This window comes from Syngnathus acus, chromosome 21 (genome assembly GCF_901709675.1).
Source record: "Syngnathus acus chromosome 21, fSynAcu1.2, whole genome shotgun sequence".
Taxonomy (NCBI): Eukaryota; Metazoa; Chordata; class Actinopteri; order Syngnathiformes; family Syngnathidae; genus Syngnathus; species Syngnathus acus.
The window spans coordinates 3681761-3703695 of record NC_051105.1 but is presented as its reverse complement, the minus strand read 5'-3'; the positions used below and the strand labels follow the sequence as shown (position 1 = coordinate 3703695).

At 45.5% G+C, this 21935-nt stretch overlaps 5 protein-coding genes across 6 annotated transcripts; 2 read left to right on the top strand and 3 right to left on the bottom strand.

The window, feature by feature from the left end:
- Nucleotides 1-695: 695 nt before the first annotated feature.
- On the top strand, nt 696-3264 carry acod1 (aconitate decarboxylase 1). Its single transcript, XM_037280939.1, has 5 exons — nt 696-807; nt 899-1060; nt 1208-1297; nt 1374-1573; nt 1828-3264. Exons 1-5 carry the CDS (start codon nt 775-777, stop codon nt 2786-2788), a joined length of 1446 nt encoding a protein of 481 aa, XP_037136834.1. The 5' UTR covers nt 696-774; the 3' UTR covers nt 2789-3264.
- An 11-nt stretch (nt 3265-3275) lies between these two features.
- On the bottom strand, nt 3276-5278 carry zgc:162944 (uncharacterized protein LOC569993 homolog). Of its 2 annotated transcripts, XR_005101473.1 has the most exons (5): nt 5012-5278; nt 4765-4936; nt 3940-4138; nt 3487-3859; nt 3276-3378 (listed from the first exon to the last, which is right to left on the bottom strand). XR_005101473.1 is itself a non-coding variant. In XM_037280943.1 (4 exons), the coding sequence occupies exons 1-4, from the start codon at nt 5261-5263 to the stop codon at nt 3664-3666; spliced, it is 819 nt and encodes a 272-aa protein (XP_037136838.1). In that variant the 5' UTR covers nt 5264-5278; the 3' UTR covers nt 3276-3663. The 2 variants fall into 2 exon arrangements, 1 of the variants encoding a protein (XP_037136838.1); XM_037280943.1 differs by having other exon boundaries at nt 3276-3859.
- Nucleotides 5279-5528: 250 nt separating this feature from the next.
- On the top strand, nt 5529-8898 carry cln5 (CLN5 intracellular trafficking protein). Its single transcript, XM_037280942.1, has 4 exons — nt 5529-5715; nt 6829-7003; nt 7090-7315; nt 7849-8898. The coding sequence occupies exons 1-4, from the start codon at nt 5618-5620 to the stop codon at nt 8340-8342; spliced, it is 993 nt and encodes a 330-aa protein (XP_037136837.1). The 5' UTR covers nt 5529-5617; the 3' UTR covers nt 8343-8898.
- On the bottom strand, nt 8524-13040 carry fbxl3a (F-box and leucine-rich repeat protein 3a). Its single transcript, XM_037280940.1, has 5 exons — nt 12581-13040; nt 11186-11558; nt 10972-11094; nt 10602-10773; nt 8524-10299 (listed from the first exon to the last, which is right to left on the bottom strand). Exons 2-5 carry the CDS (start codon nt 11555-11557, stop codon nt 9659-9661), a joined length of 1308 nt encoding a protein of 435 aa, XP_037136835.1. The 5' UTR covers nt 11558; nt 12581-13040; the 3' UTR covers nt 8524-9658.
- A 1230-nt stretch (nt 13041-14270) lies between these two features.
- Nucleotides 14271-21842, bottom strand: LOC119115064 (C-type mannose receptor 2-like). Its single transcript, XM_037239239.1, has 26 exons — nt 21433-21842; nt 21203-21324; nt 21078-21134; nt 20841-20996; nt 20662-20750; nt 20156-20276; nt 20031-20075; nt 19781-19948; nt 18774-18893; nt 18573-18689; nt 18482-18511; nt 18257-18400; nt 18006-18155; nt 17618-17752; nt 17391-17548; nt 17197-17320; nt 17069-17123; nt 16923-16989; nt 16500-16633; nt 16386-16429; nt 16140-16313; nt 15917-16062; nt 15687-15845; nt 15416-15504; nt 15164-15335; nt 14271-14640 (listed from the first exon to the last, which is right to left on the bottom strand). Exons 1-26 carry the CDS (start codon nt 21840-21842, stop codon nt 14485-14487), a joined length of 3342 nt encoding a protein of 1113 aa, XP_037095134.1. The 3' UTR covers nt 14271-14484.
- Nucleotides 21843-21935: the final 93 nt, after the last annotated feature.

Sequence of the window (21935 nt, the reverse complement as noted above, 5' to 3'; positions counted from 1 at the left end):
GATTGTGAAACACATGATGAAGTTGCGTGTATCTGGTAAATTTGTCTGCCACCCCCCCCCCCCCCCCCCCCCCCACCTTCTGTATACATAGCACAGCAGATTAAAACTAACTACCTCATAAATATAAATAAATAAATAAATAAATAAATAAAACTATACCAAGAACAGTGACAGTTGTACTTTTTTTATTTAGTAAATTAACTTGGACCTTCTATGATTCTCCAGGTGGAAAAAAAAATCAACACTTTTAAAAGCCCCAAAAAACACTTTCGGGAGCACATTGATACAATGTAAAACACGCACACACATAATTTGTGTATTTTGGGGCTAAAACAGTCATTTAAGTTGGGAAAAACATTTAAAATAAACAAAAGTATTTGCCATTTCTGGCAACAATGTGAGTTAGTACAATATAGCAAGAAAGTTATTTGCTCCCAAAAATGCTGAGATGCTTTTACTTATACCTTTAAGTAGGGGAACAATAAATTCTGTCAATTCACTAAGTTGAAGATGCAGTAAAGCCAATTTTCCATTTGCAAAACTTTATTTTGTTGAATGGCCCAACTTTAAATCGTATCAAGGTTTGTTGCTTTGAAATTTTCAGTTGACATGAAAGCGAAACTTTATTCAGACACAAAATTCAATCATTACGAAACTCCCCACTTCTTGTCTCGTTGACCATCATTAGCCACTTTGGAAATTTTGACATTCCGCCACTGGGCAGGGTGACTGGCCTAAATAAAAAGGAGCTTCCCTTTAGGACTTCAATAGTCAATGCAAACATTGAGACAAGCAATGCTGCGTAAGGTAGGGGACTGTCTCCCGAGTGGATTTGAAAGACAAACTAGATGATGGTGCTGGTGTTTTCTTGAGTGTGTTTTTACCTTTTCGATTGCAGGGTGTTACGGAGAGCTTCGGAGCCGCCATCCACGCCCTGGGCGCCAGCCACCTGACGGACGGCGTGATAAGGCGCAGTAAACGGATGATGCTGGACACCCTGGGCGTGGGCCTGCTAGGAACCAGGACGGACGTCTTCGACAAAGCTCTCAAGTACAGCCAGGTACACTCCACCTGATGTCCACTTTTTTTATAATCTCATACAGACTTTTCACAAAACTGTAAGTACAAGCTATTAAATAAAAAAGCATGCTAAAAGATCTTAACAGAAGAACTTATTTACCTTTTATTTGAATGTGGATGGTGTTAGTTGTTCCAGTCAGAGGAGAAGAGCAGCGTTTGGGGGAAATCAGACATATCTGTATCTCCTCACTTCGCCGCGTTTGCTAACGGCGTAGCTGTAAGTTTGGTCACATGACATATACGGCTCGACAGTCACGCGAGATCGATTTGAAACTTTGGCTGGGTGGTTCCAGGTTCACTCCATGGACTTTGACGACACATGGTATCCCGCCACTCATCCCTCAGGGGCGGTGCTGGCCTCACTGCTCGCCTTGGCGGAGGTTACGCCCATGACGCCTTCCGGCGTGGAACTGTTGCTGGCTTTCAACGTTGGCATCGAGGTGCAGGGCAGACTCTTGAGGTTCTCCAGGGAGGCCTTTGACATCCCGAAAAGGTATATATACTTGCACATATGTAAGGAACACATTAAAGTTTTGATTGGTGCATCTGGTTGTTGGGGTCAAATGTCAGCTCATACATTTATTTGGCTTGTGCGATGCTCCTTCTTTCAACCAGCAAAGGAAAGTGTTACATGTTGTATGTGATGTAACCACTAATGGTCGTGGAAGAAAAACACATCTCATGATTCCTGGATGGAGATACGGTATTGGATGACATCATTGTCCCTAATGAAATGTCTCTCTTCAGATTCCATCCTCCCAGCGTGGTTGGCGTGATGGGCAGCACAGCGGCCTGTGCCAAGCTTTTGGGTTTATCCTCCCGGCAATGCGCCAACGCTCTGGCCATCGCGGCGTGCTCAGCCGGGGCGCCGCTGGCCAACGCCGCCACCCAAACCAAACCCCTGCACATGGGCTACGCCGCCCAGAGGGGCCTGGAGGCCGCTCGGCTAGCCCAGGCAGGCCTGGAGGGCAACCCGGCCATATTGGACGTGGAGCACGGCTTCGGGGTTTACTATGAAGACTACAACCCGTCTGCAATGACGCTCCCTGGTGTCGGCGGATCAGGTTGGGTCCTCGAGGAACAAGACGTGGCCTTCAAGCGCATACCCGCTCATTTGGGAATGCACTGGGTGGTGGATGCCGCTCTGACGGCTCGCGCTAAGATCCCAAACTTGGACGTGAGTCAGATAAAACGCATCACACTGAAAGTTCCACCTTCCAAGTACATCGACTGCGCTTTTCCCACCACGGAGCACCAGGCCAGGCATTCGTTCCAGTTCAACGCCTGTTCCGCCATCTTGGATGCCGGCATGTCGGTGGGATCATTCAGCAAAGCTCAAAGGGAGCGTCGGGATCTTAAAGAGCTCCTGGGAAAAGTAGAGGTGCACGTTCCTGGGGATAACCTGGCCAGCTTTGACAAGATGTACAGCGAGGTTGTCATAGAAACCAATCAAGGGGAGAGCTTCTCGGCAAAGTGCGATACATTCTACGGACACTGGAGGAAGCCACTGAGGCAGGAGGACCTGGTGGACAAGTTCATGGCCAATGCTTCTTTCGTCTTGAGTTCAGAGGGAGCTGAAGGGGTGCTGGACACTATAGGCAACATAGAAACAGAGAAAGAATGCACAGCATTGCATTCATACTTGAAATTGACGACTGAGCAACGTGAGCGCCGTTATGGCTTAAGGACTTGGTCTCAAAGTGGATGAGGAAAAATAAGGCAATGTTCTTACACTGCATATATCGTTGCACGTGAATGAAAATCAAGTATTGTATTAACCCCTAAAACTTACTTTAATACATACTAGCTTTCTAAAGATTTTTTTCAGAATTAAACAATGAAGTCATGTTTGTAAAAATGTACTGTAGTCAGTCTGACTTAATGTATTTTTAAAACTAAGTGTACAAGATAATTTAAAACTTTTATAGTGCAATAAAAAACATGTATTTCTACTTTTTTTATGTATTGATAAAACAAAACTCATACTCAGAAGCTGATTCTTTTTTTTTTTACCAAGGGGAAAAAAAAAATCTTTTTGTAGCTATGGATTTTTGCATTTCTTTTGGTATAAAACTGTCTTTTAATGCACACAAAAATGCATATTATTATTATTATTATTGTCCAATGAAAAACCTGCATGTCAAAAGTTTGATTCTGATAAATAAAATTGGGAAAAGGCAATGAGTTGGACTCAGTAATCTTTGATACATTTATTGCATTTGTACACTAACACACTATTAGACAGTGGATAGATTTGTAATTTCTACTGTCTGTTTTTTTACTTCTTATTTCTCGCTCTTGTCCAATCACAAACTTCTCTAGTTCTGCCACTCTATTCCCACACTGCTCAAAAATACCCTGTGGAAAATTTGATTGCAGCCACTGAGTAGCATTATAATATTTCCTAGGGCAAAACCTATACCAAGGAGTGAAGCTTTATGCCGCATGTTGTATGTTTCACGTGGAAGTGTTTTATGATTTCCTACCACCATTTAGGCTTGATTTAGCATTAGCAGCAAGCGTTAGCAATAACGTTAGTTAAAACACATTTTTCTTCACCACGTATGAGCTAGCTTGGCAGATTCAGGCTAGCTTGAGCACGCCCTGTACCATGGAGCCGATTCCGTCAAAGACCTCGTGGATGGGCGCGTCGCACATGAAGGCACAGGTGGTCACCAGCTTATTCTTGTGGTCCACGTGGCTCTGGCTCACACTTGTGCTCACGTGCTTGCAGCCCAGCTGGTTGATGTTGGCTGCAGTGTCTGTCGTGTTGGGGTACCTAAAAGGGGAAGGACCGGAGGCTCAAATCAACGGTCGAGCGGTTATCTGGGAAGTCAAGTTGAGGTAGTTTGTACGTACTTGTCATCATTCTCCAGGCCTACGGTGACTTCGCATCCAGGAAACACTTTGGCGGCCAGCACAGGCGAGATGCAGCAGAGGCCGATGGGTTTGCCCTCGCCGCGGAAAGCCTCCAACACCGCTTTGACCTCACCGTTGACCGAGCAGTCCTTACCCTGCACCGCCCATGTGCACAAATTCTTTGCCGCCCCAAAACCACCTGCCCAAACGTGACCACAACCGTTAGGGACATTAACAACGTGCATTTATTCATATGCCCGTAAGTTCATGGGAAACTTAATACAAAAGAACAGCAGCTGATTTGCTTAAGGTGTGGGACAAACAAACGATCAAAAGTAAAAATATTGTCACAGCTCTAATTTTTAAACAAATAGTTAAACACAAACAGCGCAGAAACGTGAAGTGAGAAATTATATAAAATTACTCACCGGCATTATGTGCATTTTATATTTTTTCTGCAACACTCTACTTTGTGTCATTGAATTAAAATCGACACGCGTTATCTGCATATTTGCACCACACTGCCCCCTGGGAGGCCAAGGTGCACACGACAAGCAGCACATAAAGGGGAACAAAAACTGACTTTCATCGAAATTGCAAGACATAATGTTATCAAGTATAGGGGAGTACTGTGCATTCTGAAGATCTGATCATGAATTCTATCGACAAAAATTCAGGAAATTAGTCAGAAGTTAATTTTTTTCAATGGATTTTTAGGACTGTAACAAAAAATAAAAACTCAGAATATCGTCTAAATAAAGATATGCACTTTGCCAAGTGACGTAACGAGTATAAAACAAACAGAAGCAGGTACCATGACGTCACCTGGGAAGATGATGGCGTCATGGTCTTTGACGCTAAGTTTGGAAAGGTCCTGGATGTTTCCACGGGCCAGCCTGGCGCTCTCCACCAGCGCGTTCCTCTTCTCCTGCGTAGGTTCGCCTGTTACGTGATTCACCACATGCATCTGCTCCACGTTGGGAGCGAACATGTTCACCTGGAATCAAGACGGGACTTCACACACGCGCGAATTCCCACGTCACAAGTGGATGTACCTTCACGTTTCACCTACACTTGCGCCCCCACGGCTCAAATGCACCAGAATGGCGGAAGCTTCGTGGATCTCGCTGCCGTCGTAGACCCCGCAGCCCGCCAAAACCACAGCCACGCGTTTACTCATTTGTGCAGAATAGAAGGTTTTATTCGCCACTCGGACGGTGCTGCGTGAGCGTAATAAGTTTCGTCCACACACTTGAATAACATTAATCATGGCGGCCGATTTACAAATTGACAGGACGGCCCCCTGATCTTCTTCTCCGGTCATTCATCCGCAGCATTGGAAAAACAGCGACCTCCTACGCAAACTATTGGTACTGCAGTACCATACATTTCTCCATTTGCAAATGATACAGCATTTCAACGGGCAACATTAATGTGACATTGTTTTCTTAAAACATACAACTGATACATTAAACTTGCGTCTTTGAAAGTCAATACATTTTTGTTTGGATCACAATATAAAAAAAAATAGTGTTTATTGAGTCTCCTGTTAGAGAGAGAAAAAAGTCAACAAAACCACGTGACCAGCGTTGCGGAAGCCCTGCATGCTTTCGAAAGAGGGAGGAATGAGCGACAGAGACTAGTCTCAGTCTTCTTGTCCACGTTTTGAATTTTGACCATGCGTCGCTCGGATATTCGTGTCTGTTTATTGGACTTGTTGGTGTTTCTTCACGTCGGCAATGCGTTCCGGAATCAAACATGGCCGGTCCCTTACAGGTAAGAAAAAACAAAAAGTGCCGTTAACGTCAAGTCATATGACACAAACCGTTAACTAACACTATTTAGTGCTTACAACAGAATAACTTATTCAACGTGTGCTAAACAAGTTTACAGTTTTTATTATAAATTTAGTAGTTAACTAAGTTGGAAAGGTAAATAAAAATTGCTGCGCTCCCACCGGCCACATTATTAGGTACACCAGACTAGTGCAAGAGCTGCTTTACAAAATCAAGTTATATGATTGATACTGTCACAGACATATTGTTTTAACCGTATGTTTATGGCTGTAGTCTACTTTAAGATAACAATACAATGACTCAGATTCACTCCTAGTTACTTACCTGCAGGTCCAAAACAATATTAGGAGAAAACAATAAGGCATTGTAGGCTCAATTGCAATCCTTGTTGTCTATACAAGCACAATCATTCTCACAGAATTTACGGAATTGTGATCTCTGCTGGAATCTCAGTGATTTTAATGTGATAATTCACTTAAATGCGAGGGAGAAACTAGCCACAGTTCATTTTGTATCTTTGGGTTGGACTCATAATGTTGCAAAAATAAAGACGTTATAACATGAATACTTTTTTGAAGAAGAGAATGAAGTATTAACAAGGATAAAGTTGTATTTCATGAGGAAAAAGCTGTAATACTTTGAGTGGGAAAAAATCTGCAGTAAAAGTTAAATTACAAGATTATGCACGATACTCTGACGGAAAACTATTGACTTTTAGCCATTAATTGAGTATAAAATGATGTTAAATCTAACTGTTAAGATAATTAGTGTGTGAAAACAAGTAGTAATTTTCAGAGAACAGAGTTGTAATTGGGCAATTTGAATTTAGAATTTTTCAGATTTTGCAAAAGGAAAAAAAGCTCAACATCTTCAGTGTACAGCTCAAAGTTTAGAAGTGTCATGTTAGCAGTTTTTTTTTTTTTTCGAGAACGAACTTCAAGTCACCATTTCTATGTGTGGAAAATAAGTCAAATGTTATGAGGAAAAAAAGTATTAAAACCGAGACGGAACCAACTAAGTGCATTGGAAGAGGATTTTAAGGATGTACAGCATAACTGAAGTTGCCATTGGCATGAAAACGTGTGCTCAACAGACGCTTCGACCACCGTCCCCAAGTGGACGCTTACTGTCAAGCTCTTTACCCCTTCTGCCCCACCGGAGACCGAGAGGGCCGCATTCCCCTCATGAAGGACACTGACGTCATTTCAGTGTATCGTCTGCAGACTCCTGTGTGGGAATTCAAATATGGAAACATACTGGGAAAACTGGTGAGTCCAACGTCATGGAAAAAATAGCAGTGCGCCGGTTTAACAATGAACAAATTTGCAACGCGTTTTCCTGACTTGTTTATTAGCACATCATGCATGATGCAGTTGGCTTCAGCAGTGCAGAGACAGGGGCCAACTACACCATGGAGTGGTATGAACTCTTCCAGCTTGGAAACTGCACTTTCCCGCATCTAAGGCCGGACATGTTCGCCCCCTTCTGGTGCAACCAGGGCGCTGCGTGCTTCTTTGACGGCATTGACGATTTCCACTGGGCGCAGAATGGCACCTTGGAGAAAATAGCAGAAATCAGTGGTAAGCCTTTTTTTTTTTTTGAGTAGCTGCAGTATAATGGTTAAATGCACCTTAGTTATGAGACTGTCTGATACAATCCAAGATGATGTGATCATACAATGTTATATAATGCAATACAATGGGAATGCATGACTGTACAATGCAGTGCGATACCATGTGATACACTGCAACACAGAACGATAGAATCGAATGCGATACGATCAACCGCGTACAATGGTGAGGCGATTAAATAAGATATATGATACTATGCAGTCGGATACATTAGCCTTGGTTTAGGCATATTTTCAATTGGAGCAGGACTTTGGCTTTCATGGCTTGGCTTTCATAATTATATCAGATTTTTTGGACCGGTATACTTACGATTCATCTCGTTCTAGATTTTTCGTGCTGGTAGTATGTCAATACTGTACCATAAAAGCTAGACTAACATTCATCATGATATTATTTGATGCAAGTTTATCAACACTTGGATGTTGGCATACAAGTCGTACTATAAGAGAATGTGATTCTCGGCTAAGTCATTTTGTATTTAGGTGATCAGTTTAACCATCTGGCCCAGTGGGTGGTTGACGACAACACGACGGGCATCTACTACGAGACGTGGACGGTGCTTTCGCACGCGGGTCCCAACGCCACCATGTGGTTCGAGTCGTACGACTGCTCCCAGTTTGTGCACCGCACTTACCGCAAGCTGAGAACGCTGGGTGCCAAACTATCCAGCCGCTCTCAGACCAACTACACAAAGATCTACCTGTACAGTGAGGAGCCCATCTACCTGGGCAACGACAGCGCCATATTTAACCAGCCGGCGCTGAAGAACCTGGCGACAGACATCCGGGACTTTTACCTCGATTTCCGACCCCACCAGTCTCTGGCAGAGTTTGCCTTGAGCATGCTGGAGGCTTACAAGAAGGTGGTGATTGACAAACGTTTCTACTTCTACTACAACTTTGAGTACTGGAGGCTGCCCATGAAGCCTCCTTATGTGCAGATCCAATACGAGGAAGTGCCTCTGCCTTCAAACTGACAACTGGGAGACTAAAAAAAAAATTCTCTCACCTTATTTTTTTCTCCATATTAAAAATTACAGGGACAATAGCAAAACTAAAACCTGCATTGGTTTTAACTCAAAAAACCCTGATTTAAAGTGCTTGGACCCGCCTCAGATGATTATTTTGACAAATGTGTTCATTATATGTGCAGAGGAATGAGGTTCTGATTGTTTATTAGCAGTAGATCACATGTCCAAAAATCTTGTACCAATCTTTAGTTAGGTGAGCCGTAACACAAAGAACATGTTTAAATCGACAATCTGACTTGTCAAAACTCAAAATTACTGGGTCAACTTGTCAGCATAGATTTTTTTCAGACATTTTAGCAGATAATAGCCAACAGAAAAAAATAATGTAAACTATTTAAGAGCACATTAAAGCTGCTGTCCAATCATAGGCTTTTATCTTCCATACTTTGCAATTAGTTGTCCTGAAGGTTTCTCATTACTAACAGTTATTAATGACAAAAGCTTTATTATGTTACGCCACCTCAATGGAAAGAAACCTTCACAGGGTGAAATAAAAGAAATAAACATTTCTATGCCATTGCAATCAAACATAGCGTTTTATATACAAATGCTTTTGACTTCCTTCTTAAAGGAAAAAAAAAAAAAAGTTTCACTCATCTGAACTTGCTACCCCACATTGGGGAAGGGGCCATAAAAGGCAGGAAAGCAGAATGTACAGTTGAAAGAAACTAACGAGGATTTGTTACGAAATGCACCTGAGCAACCACGTAATAGCGCGGCCAAGTTAGGGCAAGTAAAAGCCGACCAGTCGACTACTGGAGGGTTAGAAACGATCTCAACTATGTCATTTTTCTATACATGTATCCACCACCGCTCCACCGACTAAGATCATTTGGTATTTGACGTAAGGTGCTTAGGAGAAAATCCAATTGTACAAACAAAAGCCAAAAAAAAAAAATCATGTAAACAAACAAGGAAACGAAAACGTCCATGGTCAATGGACACTGAACAACTTCACGTGAACAATACGTACATATATACACATTTCACTCCAAGTCGTGGCCATTTTGATTCCATCTGCAGCGGCCATCTTCGACATACTCATTCGAAAGCCCCTCGTTCCTTACTGTTGGCCATTGTAGTGCGAGCATAATTGTGCGGCGATCCGCTCCTGGGAAATTTTCCTTTCGCCGCGTGGCGACAAAGAATCCCGATGAGCTCTGTGGTTGGACGTGGTGTTAGACAGCTTTGTCCTGATGGCGGGCGAACATTTTGTTGTGTCCTTTGAGACTTCCGGGTCCACCGTAGTAGTCGTTATCCTCCTACCAGGTGGGCATCATGTCCGGAAACCAAACCCGGCCCAGGTGCTTGGAGACCTCCCAGTGGATCTCATCCAGGGAGTACTTGTGGTCGGGGATGAGCACCTCCTCCATGATGGAGAGCTGCGACAGGCGGCGACCGCACATTTTGACAAACTCCACAAAGGCGCTGCAGGTCACCTCACACTCTCCTAGACCGATGGCGGATAGCTGCGTGCAGCGCTTGGCGATGCGGATTAGTTCTTCATCAAGCGGGCGCAGGCCGTTGGCGCACACCACCAGCTCCACCAGGCGTGGGCAGTGCAGGCCCACGCGGCCCAACACCTCTTTGCTGACAGAGCGGCCAAAGTAAAGGTGCGTGACGGGAATCTCGTCATTGAAGAAGGGCCCGAACTCATCCTCGTACAGGAAGAAGTACATGACCAGGTTGAACTTGGGCGAGTGGCGCACCATGGCATCCCAGCTGCTTTTCTTAATGCTGTGGAAGTGCTGGCCCGGGTTCTCGCTCACCACATCGATGCGCAGGTGCTCCAGATGCACATGCTTCTCTGAGGACAGGGCCAGCAGGAGCTCGTCGCTCAGGAGGTGGTAGTTCAACGCCAGCTCCCGCAATCCGTGGCACTGGTCCGCCACGCACAGGATCCCTGAAAAACAACACGCATCTATCAATGACTCTGCTTTTAAGGATGTTAAAAATCTTCTAACTTGTACCCGTCTAAAGGTAGTTCAAATTGTGACAACTCGTACTAGAACCGATTGTTTCAGTCCATGATGCGTCCATGCACCTAATGATCTATTTCATGCATTTGGCAAAAGGACAGAAAAATAAATCCCGTCACTACACTTCAGAACTTCGGCGATGCAAATTTACTTCTGCTGCGGGTTCAACTTTCTTAGCGAAGGTAGAACTGGTTGAAGAAAACACAGTTGGGTTTTGGTCACGTACCTGCCGGCGAGACGTGAGGACAGCTGCTCATCTTGAGCAACTTGAGTGTGTCGCTGTTGTTGGCCACCAGCACCTTCAGCGAGGGGTCATCCACTGGTGTGTCGTCGATCTTCAGCGACGAAAGCGATTTGGAGTTGACAAACACCACTGTCAGCGCTGAGATGAAGTGAGACTGAATGGGTGATAAAAATGTAACTTTATTTTTATAAATGTATTCCAGGCTCCCAAAGGTACCTCAAACAAAACTATATTTAATATTGAAAAATATTTAACCCTGCCATCCAAACATACGTCACATTTTTTTAGATACAAAACATTTGATACTAAAAATTTGCACAAAACTTAAATCTTATTATCGTGTAAATGATACCTTTGGGACCTCCATGAAACTGGGCCTGGCTGTTGAAATGAGCCCTAAGGTCTTGAGTGAGCAGTTCACCAACTGTGAAAGAATGTCACAAGCAGCCTCTGCAGACTCGGTGCTGCTGTCCACCTGGCAAACACAATGTCGAAAGAAAAGAGGTTAAAACCCAATCTGTTGTTTCCCTGTAGGGTTTGTAAATATTCTAACCCCCCGCTCACACCTTGAAGCTGACATATTGCAAGTGGTTGGAGTGTCTCTTGATGATCTGCTTGATCAAGTCCGGATGTGTGGCTTTCAGGTAGGAGCTGGCTGGCTGGTTGAGCTCAAACTCGAAGCAGCGCCACAGCTCGGGCATGTGGAAGGCCTGGTTCCACCCACGGCACACCTGTGAGGCGAAGGCCCGGTCCAGCAGAGGAAGGTACTGGAAGATGTGCAGTAAAAGCTCCTGGGGCAGACAAGCCCAGTTTGCATCCAGCGAGCTGCCTGCCTCAGACGGCGGGCTCGACTGTTTCCGAGCTTTCTTGCGAGGCTCAGGTGGACTCTTACTGGGGGAGCCGTTACCTTCCTCCTTGGTGCCTTTTATCCTTTTCATCCTAAAATGTGAAAGTTTCAGGGTACAAATGAGTCCAAATAAGGCATGCTAACAAACACCAATGCAAGGGAACAATAAAGCGCTCCTCTATTTCATCCAAGTGGTGACTGAGAAAACGGAGAGCTGCAGAAAAGTGGACACTGAAGCAAGGGGAATGCAGATTGCATACTGTAGCACCGCTGACAAAGCACAGAACATGCTGACATTTTTCTTTCTTTACAGGGACATGCTAAACTAAAATCAACATGAGTGTTAATTATAATTTCTAGACGCATAATGAAATGTAAATTGATGGGAATTTTACCCACGGGTTGCCAGAAAAAAAAATGTGTGTAGCTGCAAACACTGGACACTACGGAGCATGTGTCTTGAATTCTTTTCATTTTAACCTATGTATCATTGCAGTAAATTAGTGATGGGAAAATAAAGCTTCAAATTTGCTTCATGAACCAGTTGTATTTTTTGACTCCTCTAGATGGTATTGTTCCTTAAAATAAAATAATTTAAGAAATGGCAAGTCAGTATACTTTTAGCCCAATGTTGAACAGCAAGTGCACTCTATAGGAGTGAAAAAATACCGCTAGTTCATGAAGCAAATTTGAAGCTTCACTTTCCATCACTACAAAAAAAAAATAATGAAAGCAAAAGTTGGCCGATACACGGGAGGCCCAGAATTCCTAGCTCCGGCTCCTGACCAATCGGAGCCGTTTTAACCGCTGCCGAGTTTGACTAATAAGGTAAATTCATACTTCAAATTTCAAGCAGCCCCTATCCAACATGTCAGCTTTAAATATGCAACTTTAAAACGAACAAGATTGTGGTTAACACAAAACTGATCGAAGGTTACGTGATCTTACGCTAAGTTTGTAAGCGTAATGCCAATACGGTGCTAAACGAGACATTAGATGTTTTGCTTCTTCGTGAGAAACTGCCCTAGGGCAACGTTAAGCACACCAAAAGCCAGGTGTTTAACTCATTTACCCAAGTGTTGATTATTCAAACGTAAACACGACACGTACCCACCTTGTTTACACTTAGCTAGCTTGCTAGCAGGAAAATCCGACAACCGAGATGACAGCTCAGCCCGGGCCCACGCTGAAAAAGATCATTCGGACCAGGAAAATAACAAGCATGGGAGTTCGTTCGCAGGTTCTTTCCCAAGCAGTGAAAACACAGCTAAACGGCGTTTAGGACTAAGAAAGTGCCAAAGTGGCGCCTTGGCTTGGGTTGACCTAATTCCCTCGCTCACAGTTCGAGCTCAACCCCCCTGAGCCTGAAATGGCGAAGTGTTGTTGTCAAAGCCGCACTGCATTCTGGGATGGAGGCAAAATGGCGCACGATTCAACATAGTAATGTGCATTTTAGTTCTTTGAAGTAAACTGAATCTTTGGAATCAGTTCACTCAAAACATTTGTACAAAAGAATCGTTCACCGAATCGTTCGCGCACTCCCCTTCCCACACACTGATCCGTTGTTGAATGGGGAAGGCAAGGCCACAGTCACTCACTCGGTTGTGAACTGGAAGTTGCGTCACTGACTCGTTCGTGAACGGGAAATTGCGTCACTGACTCGTCACGCTCGAACTTTAAAAAGCCTGCTGAGAATTAAAAAGAAAACAATTAAGGATTTTAAAGTGGCGTTTGGGATGAAGTGATTCAGTGTCCAACCTGAGCCAGTAGATGACACTAGAGTGGAAAAATAGCTACGTTTTAAAATACAGTAATCCCTCGTTTATCGCGGATAATTGGTTCCAAAAACCACCCGCGACAAGTGAAATCCGCGAAGTAGGGTCACCAACGAGAAGTACTGGGCAGGCTAACGAGTTAGCGGAAAGATGCTAATTCGCGATCGTACTAACACGCGAAAATGGACTTCTAAAGGAATGTAAACAAACATTTGGAGCATAGACACGTTTCCTCGATTTAGAAGTTTTATTTTGACTTTTAAACGTTTTAATTTTGAAAACAAATCTGCGATGTAGTGAAGCTGCGATAAACGAAACGTGAAGTAGCAAGGAATCAAGGACACGGCTCATCGAGGCATTGTCTTTTTAGCATGCACTTTTATTGAATATATTGACAGAAGAAAATCACTACACTGGCTTTTGTCATCAAGAAAGAAAAAAAATACTCGTTGAAACAGGACTCTCGATTAGTTCTCCAAGCATCATCGCCAGATCTGCCTTCACACATACACCATTAACTCTTATTCCGCTTTTCCTCTCATTTTTTTGACGTGCTACCACATTATTCATCCGATTCACCCCATTCCAATTTCAACATATTTCAAATATTCATGTCATGGGTGCTTTTCATTCCAAAAAATGTTTTTGCAAAATTCACAAATAGCAACATTTTCCCCCCTCATTCCGAATGGCACATTCGACATTTCACATTTACATCGTTCCAGTTTGGCATTCACATCATTCTGCACATTCATGGACGGGAGGACTTTCAATATTCCCAAGCAAGGTTTCATAAATGTCATGTTTCAAATTTGTGCTGAATTTAGCAAAAATCAGTTCTTCCCTTTTTTTGGACCGATTCAACTGCCTTTTCACATCATTCGCGAGCATTCCCCATTCCCAAGTTTCTCCAGAATTTGCATTTTCTTATTATTACTCATCATACTATCAGTCAAAAGGGTCTCTTGATCGGGCCAGGAAAACAATCTTAACTACAAATACTGCGCATTTCAATGCAATAAACAAAGCCAGGATCCACAAAGGTTATTAATAAGAAAAAAAAAAATCAAGCACGCAAGTCTGGCTTTTTCTAATAGCCAATTAGACTAAGATTAAATATTAGATTAAACTATAAAGTGGTTACTTTTGTACAATTATCCCACAAACCATCTACGGCTGGTGGAAAAAGCTGTGCCAAAAACAATTTGACGACGTCCGTCCTCAAATTTTAGCACAGGCTGTTCTAAGCGGAGCTTTGCTTGATGTCCTTGATGGACACGTGACCCCACACGATCATCTGCGTGATGCTTTGTAGATTGGCCTCTCGGTATTTGTACGTCACCTCGTCGAGGTCGTTGATTGTGATCAGGAAATGATCGTCGGCGCACTTGATGACAACCTGAGCGACAACAGGACACATTGCATGTGATGAGCTTGAACGGCATGGCGGCGAGCAAAGACGGAAGATGTGACATTTTCGGGGGACTTGTGGGCAAGTCTGCTAGCGATTGGAAGAAAATTCATGCTATTGTGGACATTTCTGAGTCGCATCACGAGGGGTGGGAAGGTTCGAGCAATTCTTTTTGACTGACATTTCCATTCCATACTTTTTGTAGTTTGGGGAAGAAAATCACTCCAACCTTCGGCTCGGTGCTCTTCAACCAGTAAATGGTCGCTTCCCATAGGAAACACTCAATTGTTTATTAAGATTGAAGTATGTTTAGGGAGGTTCTACCAGATGGAATAGGTTTTGACAGCCACAGTTGTATGAATACGCCTTGCACATATGAACAAACAATGGAGCGACAATTAGATACAATTAATTAACTGGCACCAATCAAAGGTAAGGAAAATTCCACGCAAAAGTTGGGAAACCCCGAAACTAAGGCGGAAGTGCGAGTGTGTGCAGAAATTCACGTCACCTTGACTTCTTGTCCGGGTCCAGAGCTTTGTGTGGGATGCTCCTCTCTTTTGTTCCAAGTTGTGCCCACTTTGGAGTACAGCCAAATCTTCTTGGTCACAAAGTTTAACTTGAGGAGCAGCGCGACCATGTTGTCGGTTTCGTCGTCAGGCACAAACAGGTTGATTTTAAACCTGCAACACAGATGTACAACCGTGTGTTCGCGGTATTAGCATTCTTGTGCCCGTGCGGGAGTGGGTGATTGTCCTCGTACCAATCCGCCAGTTTATTTGCTCGCCCTGTGATGGTGATGACGTCGTTCACACGGAGACCTCCCTTCAGCTCGACAGTTGATCCAGCAACCTGCATGTAATCAAAACATAACTGGGCAAAACATCTTGAGTAGAAATCCCATGCGAATGCTAAGATCTGACACTCAAATAAAATGGTGTGGAAATCTGTCCTTTCAACCTGTCCAGAAACGTGGGAGGATAACAAAAAAATGCTCATTTATGCAGAGAGAGAAAAAAAAAAAATCAACTCACGACATTCGCTGACTTGGCGAGCTTGTTTCTGTGCCAGAGTATGCTGTCACCAGAATGGCTCTCCTCTGCCTTCACTGAGGTGAATGCATAATGCGCTTCGGGCATCTTGCACATGAAGCTGTTGGGTAGCTTGCAGCTCATCTGCTTCCATTTTCCAGTCTGAAAGATGAGCAAGATGGATTTCAGTGGATCGTGCAGATGTTCTTGCGAGTGCTCAATTGGCCACGTACCTTTTGCGACATCGCCACGCAGTCCTTCTCCAAGTTTTTGGGTTCTTCTGGGGCCCAGTCGGTGAAGGTCACCTCGTGGTGGTCCGACCACTCAAACATGCCGAGTACACTCAGGTCATTCAGTCCGGTCCACATGTCGCTGGTGTCTGCAGAGGACAAAGGCGAGCAGATCTCTCACCCAGCGTTCAGGTATTCCGTCTATCGAGTAGTTTCTACAACGCACCGAGGTTGGAGGCCTTTTTGACCCACTTCTCCTCCACCTCCGAAAGGATGGACACCAGATTGGCACCCAATTTCATGCAGACAGCTTGAGCATAAGCCCAATTCTTCTTGTCCTCAAAAGCTTTGTAGCAGAAGCCCGCAAACTCCTCCCAGGACTCTTCCAAGCATCTCGGCTCTGCAGGTGACATCCCGTGCGAGGTTAGTAGTGGTTGAGCACTTAACATGGAAAAATGCTCCGTGAACTCACCTCGGTCTGCAAACGTGAAGGCTTCATCCGTCGAGTCAGCACTCCTGCAGGTCGTAAACGTGACAATGAGCTGGGCCTCTTATTGGTACTTTGCCATAAACGTTGGCCACTCACTTGAGGGAGGTGATCCCGTTCTGGGTGGAGCCAGCAAAGCCGTTCTTTGCCACGTCCGTCATCACAATACAGTCTCCTCCGATGTCGTTACGAATGACGCCGGCGTGAATAGCGGCCACGCAGACGCTTGAGTCCTGCACTCACATCAAGTCAAGAACTCAACTGGCGGCCCACGGTTAGGGAGGATTTGACCCCTTGCTCTCCCCCTTGCATGTCAGGGCACCATTTTGATCATATGGGTACTGCGCATGCTGCCGTTCTGCCCGTCTAAAACAATGTAGCCTTCCTGATTGGTGTGTGGAAATGACAAACTAATTTGGACCTTGGAAATGTAAAAGAAAATCCCATTTGAAATGTAAGTTCCTCTTTGAAATGTTTATTTTTGGCAAGAGCCAGTGCCTCTCCAGTCCAAGCGTCACGTACCTCATTGTAGACCAAGGTCCCTGTGACATTGTGTTGGGAGTCGGCGCACTTGGGTGGGCAGTGGAACCTGCAGAAGGCATGGACGGACGAGGAAATTAACGACAGGCGCTCACCGCCGTGGAAACGCCGTGGCAAGTGCGACTCACGTCATTGCCTTGGTCAAGTGGAGGCTGTTGAACGTGCTGTCACAGGTCATCGCATCTGTCAGACAAAAGGTGACGTCAAAAGATGGGTTGTATGTTTTTCCCGGCAGCGGAGGGAGAGACTCGCTTACCGTCACGTGCGCATCCCAAGAGGTCAAAACTGAGGCCGAAGTCAACGCTGTCCTCCAGCGGCAGGATGCGGACGTACTGAGCGGACAACGGCGAGCCAAACTGGTGCTCCCCCCCTCCGGTAAACTAGAAATAGCACTCTCGTTTGTAATGGCAAGTTTGGACAGCCCGGTTGGCCTCAGGTTGACTGGCTCACCTTTTCGTCCGGGTGTTCAGTCCAGCTTTTGCCATCAACACTCGTCTTCATCTCAAAGACGTCGCAGGACCTTTGGTTAGCGTGAGGACAGCCCTGGGTGACGATCCCAGTCACCTTTCTCACATGACCGAGGTTCACCTGGATCCAGCTGGTGGAGGCTGCAAGACACGAGTTCGCTCAGGACACCAAACTGCCAGCGCCCAAGTAGCCGTCAGTTGTCTACGTACCATCTTGTGACGGTCTCCAGCAGGAATAACTACTCCAGCGAGCTTTCTCGGGGCTGGCGTCGGTCATAGAGGAGGACGCTTCAAACGCTGAGTCGTCAATGCGCTTGTCCGCCTCGACCAAACTGTCAAGACACACTGAGGACAACCCAGAATCACGTTGCTGAAAGGCATACCTGATAACTGAATCCTTGTATTGTATTGTTCTGGGCATTGCTAGGCGGCGTCGATTCACTAGGCCAATGGTTGCCAAGCTTTAATGGCGAGTGGACCCCTGAACCTTTCAGTCGTCGCATCAACGTCCGTAGCAGAACAGACCATTCAATGGTGTCGTCATACCCCAACTCTGGTTGGGAGATACCACATTAGACAACGGAGACGTGAAGCCCACCTTTCCGTTCACAGCTGTAGACCATGTGCAGGTATTTGGAGACTGCAGGACAGGTCTCCTGGACGCCCTCGAAAGGGCCAGCAAGACAATATTGACGGTTGTCACATTTTCGCCTGTAGTGAGGGAGGGCTCCTTGGACCACGCAAGTCTCTGGAAGTCACAAGGCCGAGCGGAAGCTTATTTGGCTGCAACGATCGTATAGTCGGAGCAAAATGCAACGCGGCGACGACGTCGCTTATGTCCTGTCTTACCCTTTTTTCCACTCCCAGTTGGACAAACGCTGCCACTCCTCCGTCCGTAGAAGGCCGACTGGATGCGGATGACGCTTTGACCCTCACTCTGGCAAAAGAGCTCGACGTGCTTCTGCTGGTCGCACACAAGGATCTCCCGAAAACCTGCGAACGCAACATTGTTGTCTTTTGTCCATCTCCCATCTTTTTGACGTCAACATTCAGGATTCGGGGAGACTGACTTACCGTCATGGTGTGGAGGTTCCGGTTTCTGTCCTGCAAGGCAAAAGCCAAAGATGGGCATCAAAACCAATAGTGACCAGGAGTCACATCTTACCTCTTGCTCTTTTCTTGCACATGTAGCTGCTCGTCTTCTGGCAGTTGTCAAATTTCCAATGTTTATGTTTAGTGGGAAAGTAAAGGCAGTTTTCCCCAGAGGGTTTACTAGGGCTCTCTGTAAGGAGACGGCAGATGCTAAGCGCTCCTCTCCATTGCTCCAGACCGTCGGCAACAAATATTGGACGGCGTTTGGACCAACCTGTGGTCCAGTAGGTGTAACGAAAGGGAGACCCGTCAGCCCACTTGCAGCCCTCTTGAGTGATTGTGGTTTTGGTGGCCAACCACCAAGAAGTAATGTTTCGATAACCGGCGGACAGACCTTTGGATCAAACATGAATAAGATGACACCAGCGAATGTCTTTAAGCTTATACGTATCATGGTTATAAATCCGTTTGACATTTTATTAGTTGTGGTCAATGTAAAGTGGAACAGCATATCTCTTGTCTGAATTTTTCATCGTCGTAGCGTCACAAGCTCCTCGTTTACCCCTGTTCTGAGTCGTGGCTCCGAGCAAGTCGTTTTGGGTGCGGTCTCTTAAAATGCAAATGAGCTACTTCACACCCCGCCCCCTCCAGGCAGGACATAGTTGTAGTTTTTAGCAGAGGTAGCGTTTCCTTGCGCCGCAAACCTTTCGCTTAATTTAAAGATGTCAACAGCAGAAGACTTGTCCTTCACAAACAGAATAAATCCCCTCACAATATTCATGAACACAGTCAAGTTAAGCCGTAAGCTAATGCTAGCATTAGCAAGAAGCTAACAAGTGCATTTCACACATTACAAATGCATTTCACACATTCTTGTGTTCCCCAGGAATAAAACGTGCAATTAGCTGATACAACTACTCACGATACATCCACAAGAAGTGACAACAGAGGGCACAGCGCTAAAATCAGCAGATCGATGCTAATGCTACGATAATGAGGGCATTCTAGACACGCAATACGAAGGTTAAATACATTTTTTTGTACGGCGGCCTTTTAAAAAAAAAACAAGATCTGTCAATCCCTATAGCTGTCCTTTTCCGGTCAGATGCAAAAAATGTCAAGACAACCACTTGCGGTCTGGTAACCAACTGCAGGTGACGTCACAAACATCTTTGTTTTGAGCAATAAAAGACAATTGTCGCTTTCTTTGGCATACACGCCACCCTCTACAAATATCGCAAGGTTCTCAACCAACAGTCCCGATCGAGCCCGTAAGCCTACCTTCTATGAAGGTCTGCTCCACGTAGTTGGTGATGCTGAGCAGGTCGCCTCCGAGACGGAGGCAGTCGTCTTGCGCCTCCTGCCAGGTCTTGCGGGACTTGCTGTTGATCAGGTAACAGAAGTTGTCGTAGCGGTTCTCCACCCACGAGCCGCAGTTTTCGGTCCAGTCTGAAAGCGAGACCCGTGTCACTTCAGGGCAAGAGGCGACCGACCGACCGACCACGTGTCGGCTGCATGGTGGGACGCCCACCTGGTCCCCATGATGGCAGATTAGAGAGATCCTCTCGAACCTTGGCTGCAAGAACGCAAGGGGGATCAAATATGAGAGAGCAGCGAGAGGTTAAAGGGCAAAGTGAGCTGTAGTGACTTTTGGACCTTTTTCGCAGACGAATGGTTGCTTTTTAGTGCAGGGCCACTCGTGAAATTCTCCCAAAGCTGACAGAGCAACGCAGTCACCACGTCCTGCAGACTCTCCCCCCTTCAGCGTGAAGTTCTTCTGCGGACGACAGGGCGGATGCCGCTTGAGTGAGTTTGGTGTTGCAACTTCTTTTTTCCAAACATTAAGAATTCTTTTTTCTCATTACTCCATTTATAACATCTACTCTTCCAGTTAAATTTCAGTGTTCCCATTTTATTCTCAGACTGTAAAATTCTGCACTTTTATATGACCAGACAAACTTGTTATGACTGTATTTTATTCAAGCTTGTCTATTTTTCTTAAAATAATAAAGTTAATTTGTGTTTGTGGCCCAGCCCCTTTGAAACTTTACAAATATTCTTTCAGCTCTTGCAACATTGTGACCAAGCCAACTTTGGTTTTCTCCTATGTCATTCTGGATACATGCCAACATTTTAGACTGCTGTGTCGACGTTTCGCTTACTGCAGGCGCCTTGCTCCAGGAAAATGTCTTGTCTTTGTTCCTCTTGAGTCCCATGAAAGGCCAATATCCTCTATCATCTTGCACGTGAGCTTGAGGAAAGCAGAGCAAGCGCTAGTTGCAAAGATGCTGGGAAGCATTGCGGGACAATCGCGGGTTCATCAGTTTGTCTTGGTGCTCACCAGCCAAGAATTTGAATTCGTCCTCTGAGTCTATGCTGGCCAAGTGACCATTCTGTGACATGCAAAACTCCTCAGCAAACTGCCAATCCTTACGTCTCCACTCAAAATGATAGCAAGAGTCGTCGAACAGGAAGTCACCGGGGTCACAGGAGGAAGCTGAAGCCAAACAAACAAACTTGGATTGGAAAAGCACGGCGGGACGAGGCAGGAGTAAAAACAAGGGTGACAGCGACTCACTCTCCACTCGATCGTAACCAAAGTCTTTGAAGGAACACGACTGACCCTTCGGGCAGTCTGCAGAAAGACCACACCATTGAAATGTCCCTTTCGACATCAACATGACAACTCCCGAGCGGGCTTACCGTTCAGCGGGCGCTCGCACATGAAGGCCAACGAGGATCCGCACGAGCCGTGTCGCCACTTTCCTGGCTGACTCTCGATCAACGCGCCTTGGTTGACGTACGCGCAGGACTCTTTGTCGGAGCTGTCGGGACAAGTCGTGAAAAGCATCTTACAAACAGGATGAATTTTCTTGCTCTCTTTTAACAAGAGCCTTTTTTCCCCATTTTGGAAACGGGCCCCAAAACCTTGCCTAACATTCAAGACGTGACGTGAATCCCAGTTGGAGTAGGTCACCGTCACACGGGCATCCGACCAAGTCAGCTTGTTTCGCGCCTTGTCATCATGCCGACACCAAGCCTCTTGGCAGTTCTGCAGAGACCAATCCCGGTTGTCAATCGCGTACCAGTCGAGAACCAACAACCGCCGCTTCCGTCTCACCAGATTGGAGAGTCCGATCCAGAAGGGGTTCTCGCCCATTTGCTTCTTCACAAAGGCCTCCTCGTCCGAAGAGGCGATGGAGACCAGGTCGCCGCCCTCCCAGACGCAGTCGTACCGGGCCCCCAGCCAACCGTTGGGGGTCGCCATCTTCTTGTAGCAACTGGAGCGGTGAGGACTCCACCCCTTCTCACATGCTGATTTAGGATTGGCTGAGGACACCATGACTATGCAGTTACTTAGAATTGCAGAAATACAGAATTATCCACACGTAATGAATGGCATTACTGCCAGCATTTTGTGGAAACTAACATTTCA

What these genes read in the sequence shown, in the direction of transcription:
- cln5 (XM_037280942.1), top strand. Translation starts at nt 5,618, where the DNA reads ATGCGTCGCTCGGATATTCGTGTCTGTTTATTGGACTTGTTGGTGTTT. An exon ending in ACATGGCCGGTCCCTTACAG is followed by an intron (nt 5,716 to 6,828) that starts GTAAGAAAAAAC and finishes TGTGCTCAACAG; the next exon opens with ACGCTTCGACCACCGTCCCC. An exon ending in GAAACATACTGGGAAAACTG is followed by an intron (nt 7,004 to 7,089) that starts GTGAGTCCAACG and finishes CTTGTTTATTAG; the next exon opens with CACATCATGCATGATGCAGT.
- fbxl3a (XM_037280940.1), bottom strand. Translation starts at nt 11,557, where the DNA reads ATGAAAAGGATAAAAGGCACCAAGGAGGAAGGTAACGGCTCCCCCAGT. An exon ending in GTTTCATGGAGGTCCCAAAG is followed by an intron (nt 10,774 to 10,971) that starts GTATCATTTACA and finishes TCACCCATTCAG; the next exon opens with TCTCACTTCATCTCAGCGCT. An exon ending in TCCTCACGTCTCGCCGGCAG is followed by an intron (nt 10,300 to 10,601) that starts GTACGTGACCAA and finishes GTTGTTTTTCAG; the next exon opens with GGATCCTGTGCGTGGCGGAC.
- zgc:162944 (XM_037280943.1), bottom strand. Translation starts at nt 5,263, where the DNA reads ATGACCGGAGAAGAAGATCAGGGGGCCGTCCTGTCAATTTGTAAATCG. An exon ending in TGAGCCGTGGGGGCGCAAGT is followed by an intron (nt 4,937 to 5,011) that starts GTAGGTGAAACG and finishes TCTTGATTCCAG; the next exon opens with GTGAACATGTTCGCTCCCAA. An exon ending in TGACGCCATCATCTTCCCAG is followed by an intron (nt 4,139 to 4,764) that starts GTGACGTCATGG and finishes ACGTTTGGGCAG; the next exon opens with GTGGTTTTGGGGCGGCAAAG.
- acod1 (XM_037280939.1), top strand. Translation starts at nt 775, where the DNA reads ATGCAAACATTGAGACAAGCAATGCTGCGTAAG. An exon ending in AAGCTCTCAAGTACAGCCAG is followed by an intron (nt 1,061 to 1,207) that starts GTACACTCCACC and finishes GGATGGTGTTAG; the next exon opens with TTGTTCCAGTCAGAGGAGAA. An exon ending in CGTTTGCTAACGGCGTAGCT is followed by an intron (nt 1,298 to 1,373) that starts GTAAGTTTGGTC and finishes GGGTGGTTCCAG; the next exon opens with GTTCACTCCATGGACTTTGA.
- LOC119115064 (XM_037239239.1), bottom strand. Translation starts at nt 21,842, where the DNA reads ATGGTGTCCTCAGCCAATCCTAAATCAGCATGTGAGAAGGGGTGGAGT. An exon ending in ACCATTCGTCTGCGAAAAAG is followed by an intron (nt 20,076 to 20,155) that starts GTCCAAAAGTCA and finishes GCGTTCTTGCAG; the next exon opens with CCAAGGTTCGAGAGGATCTC. An exon ending in CTGGAGACCGTCACAAGATG is followed by an intron (nt 17,549 to 17,617) that starts GTACGTAGACAA and finishes CGTGTCTTGCAG; the next exon opens with CCTCCACCAGCTGGATCCAG.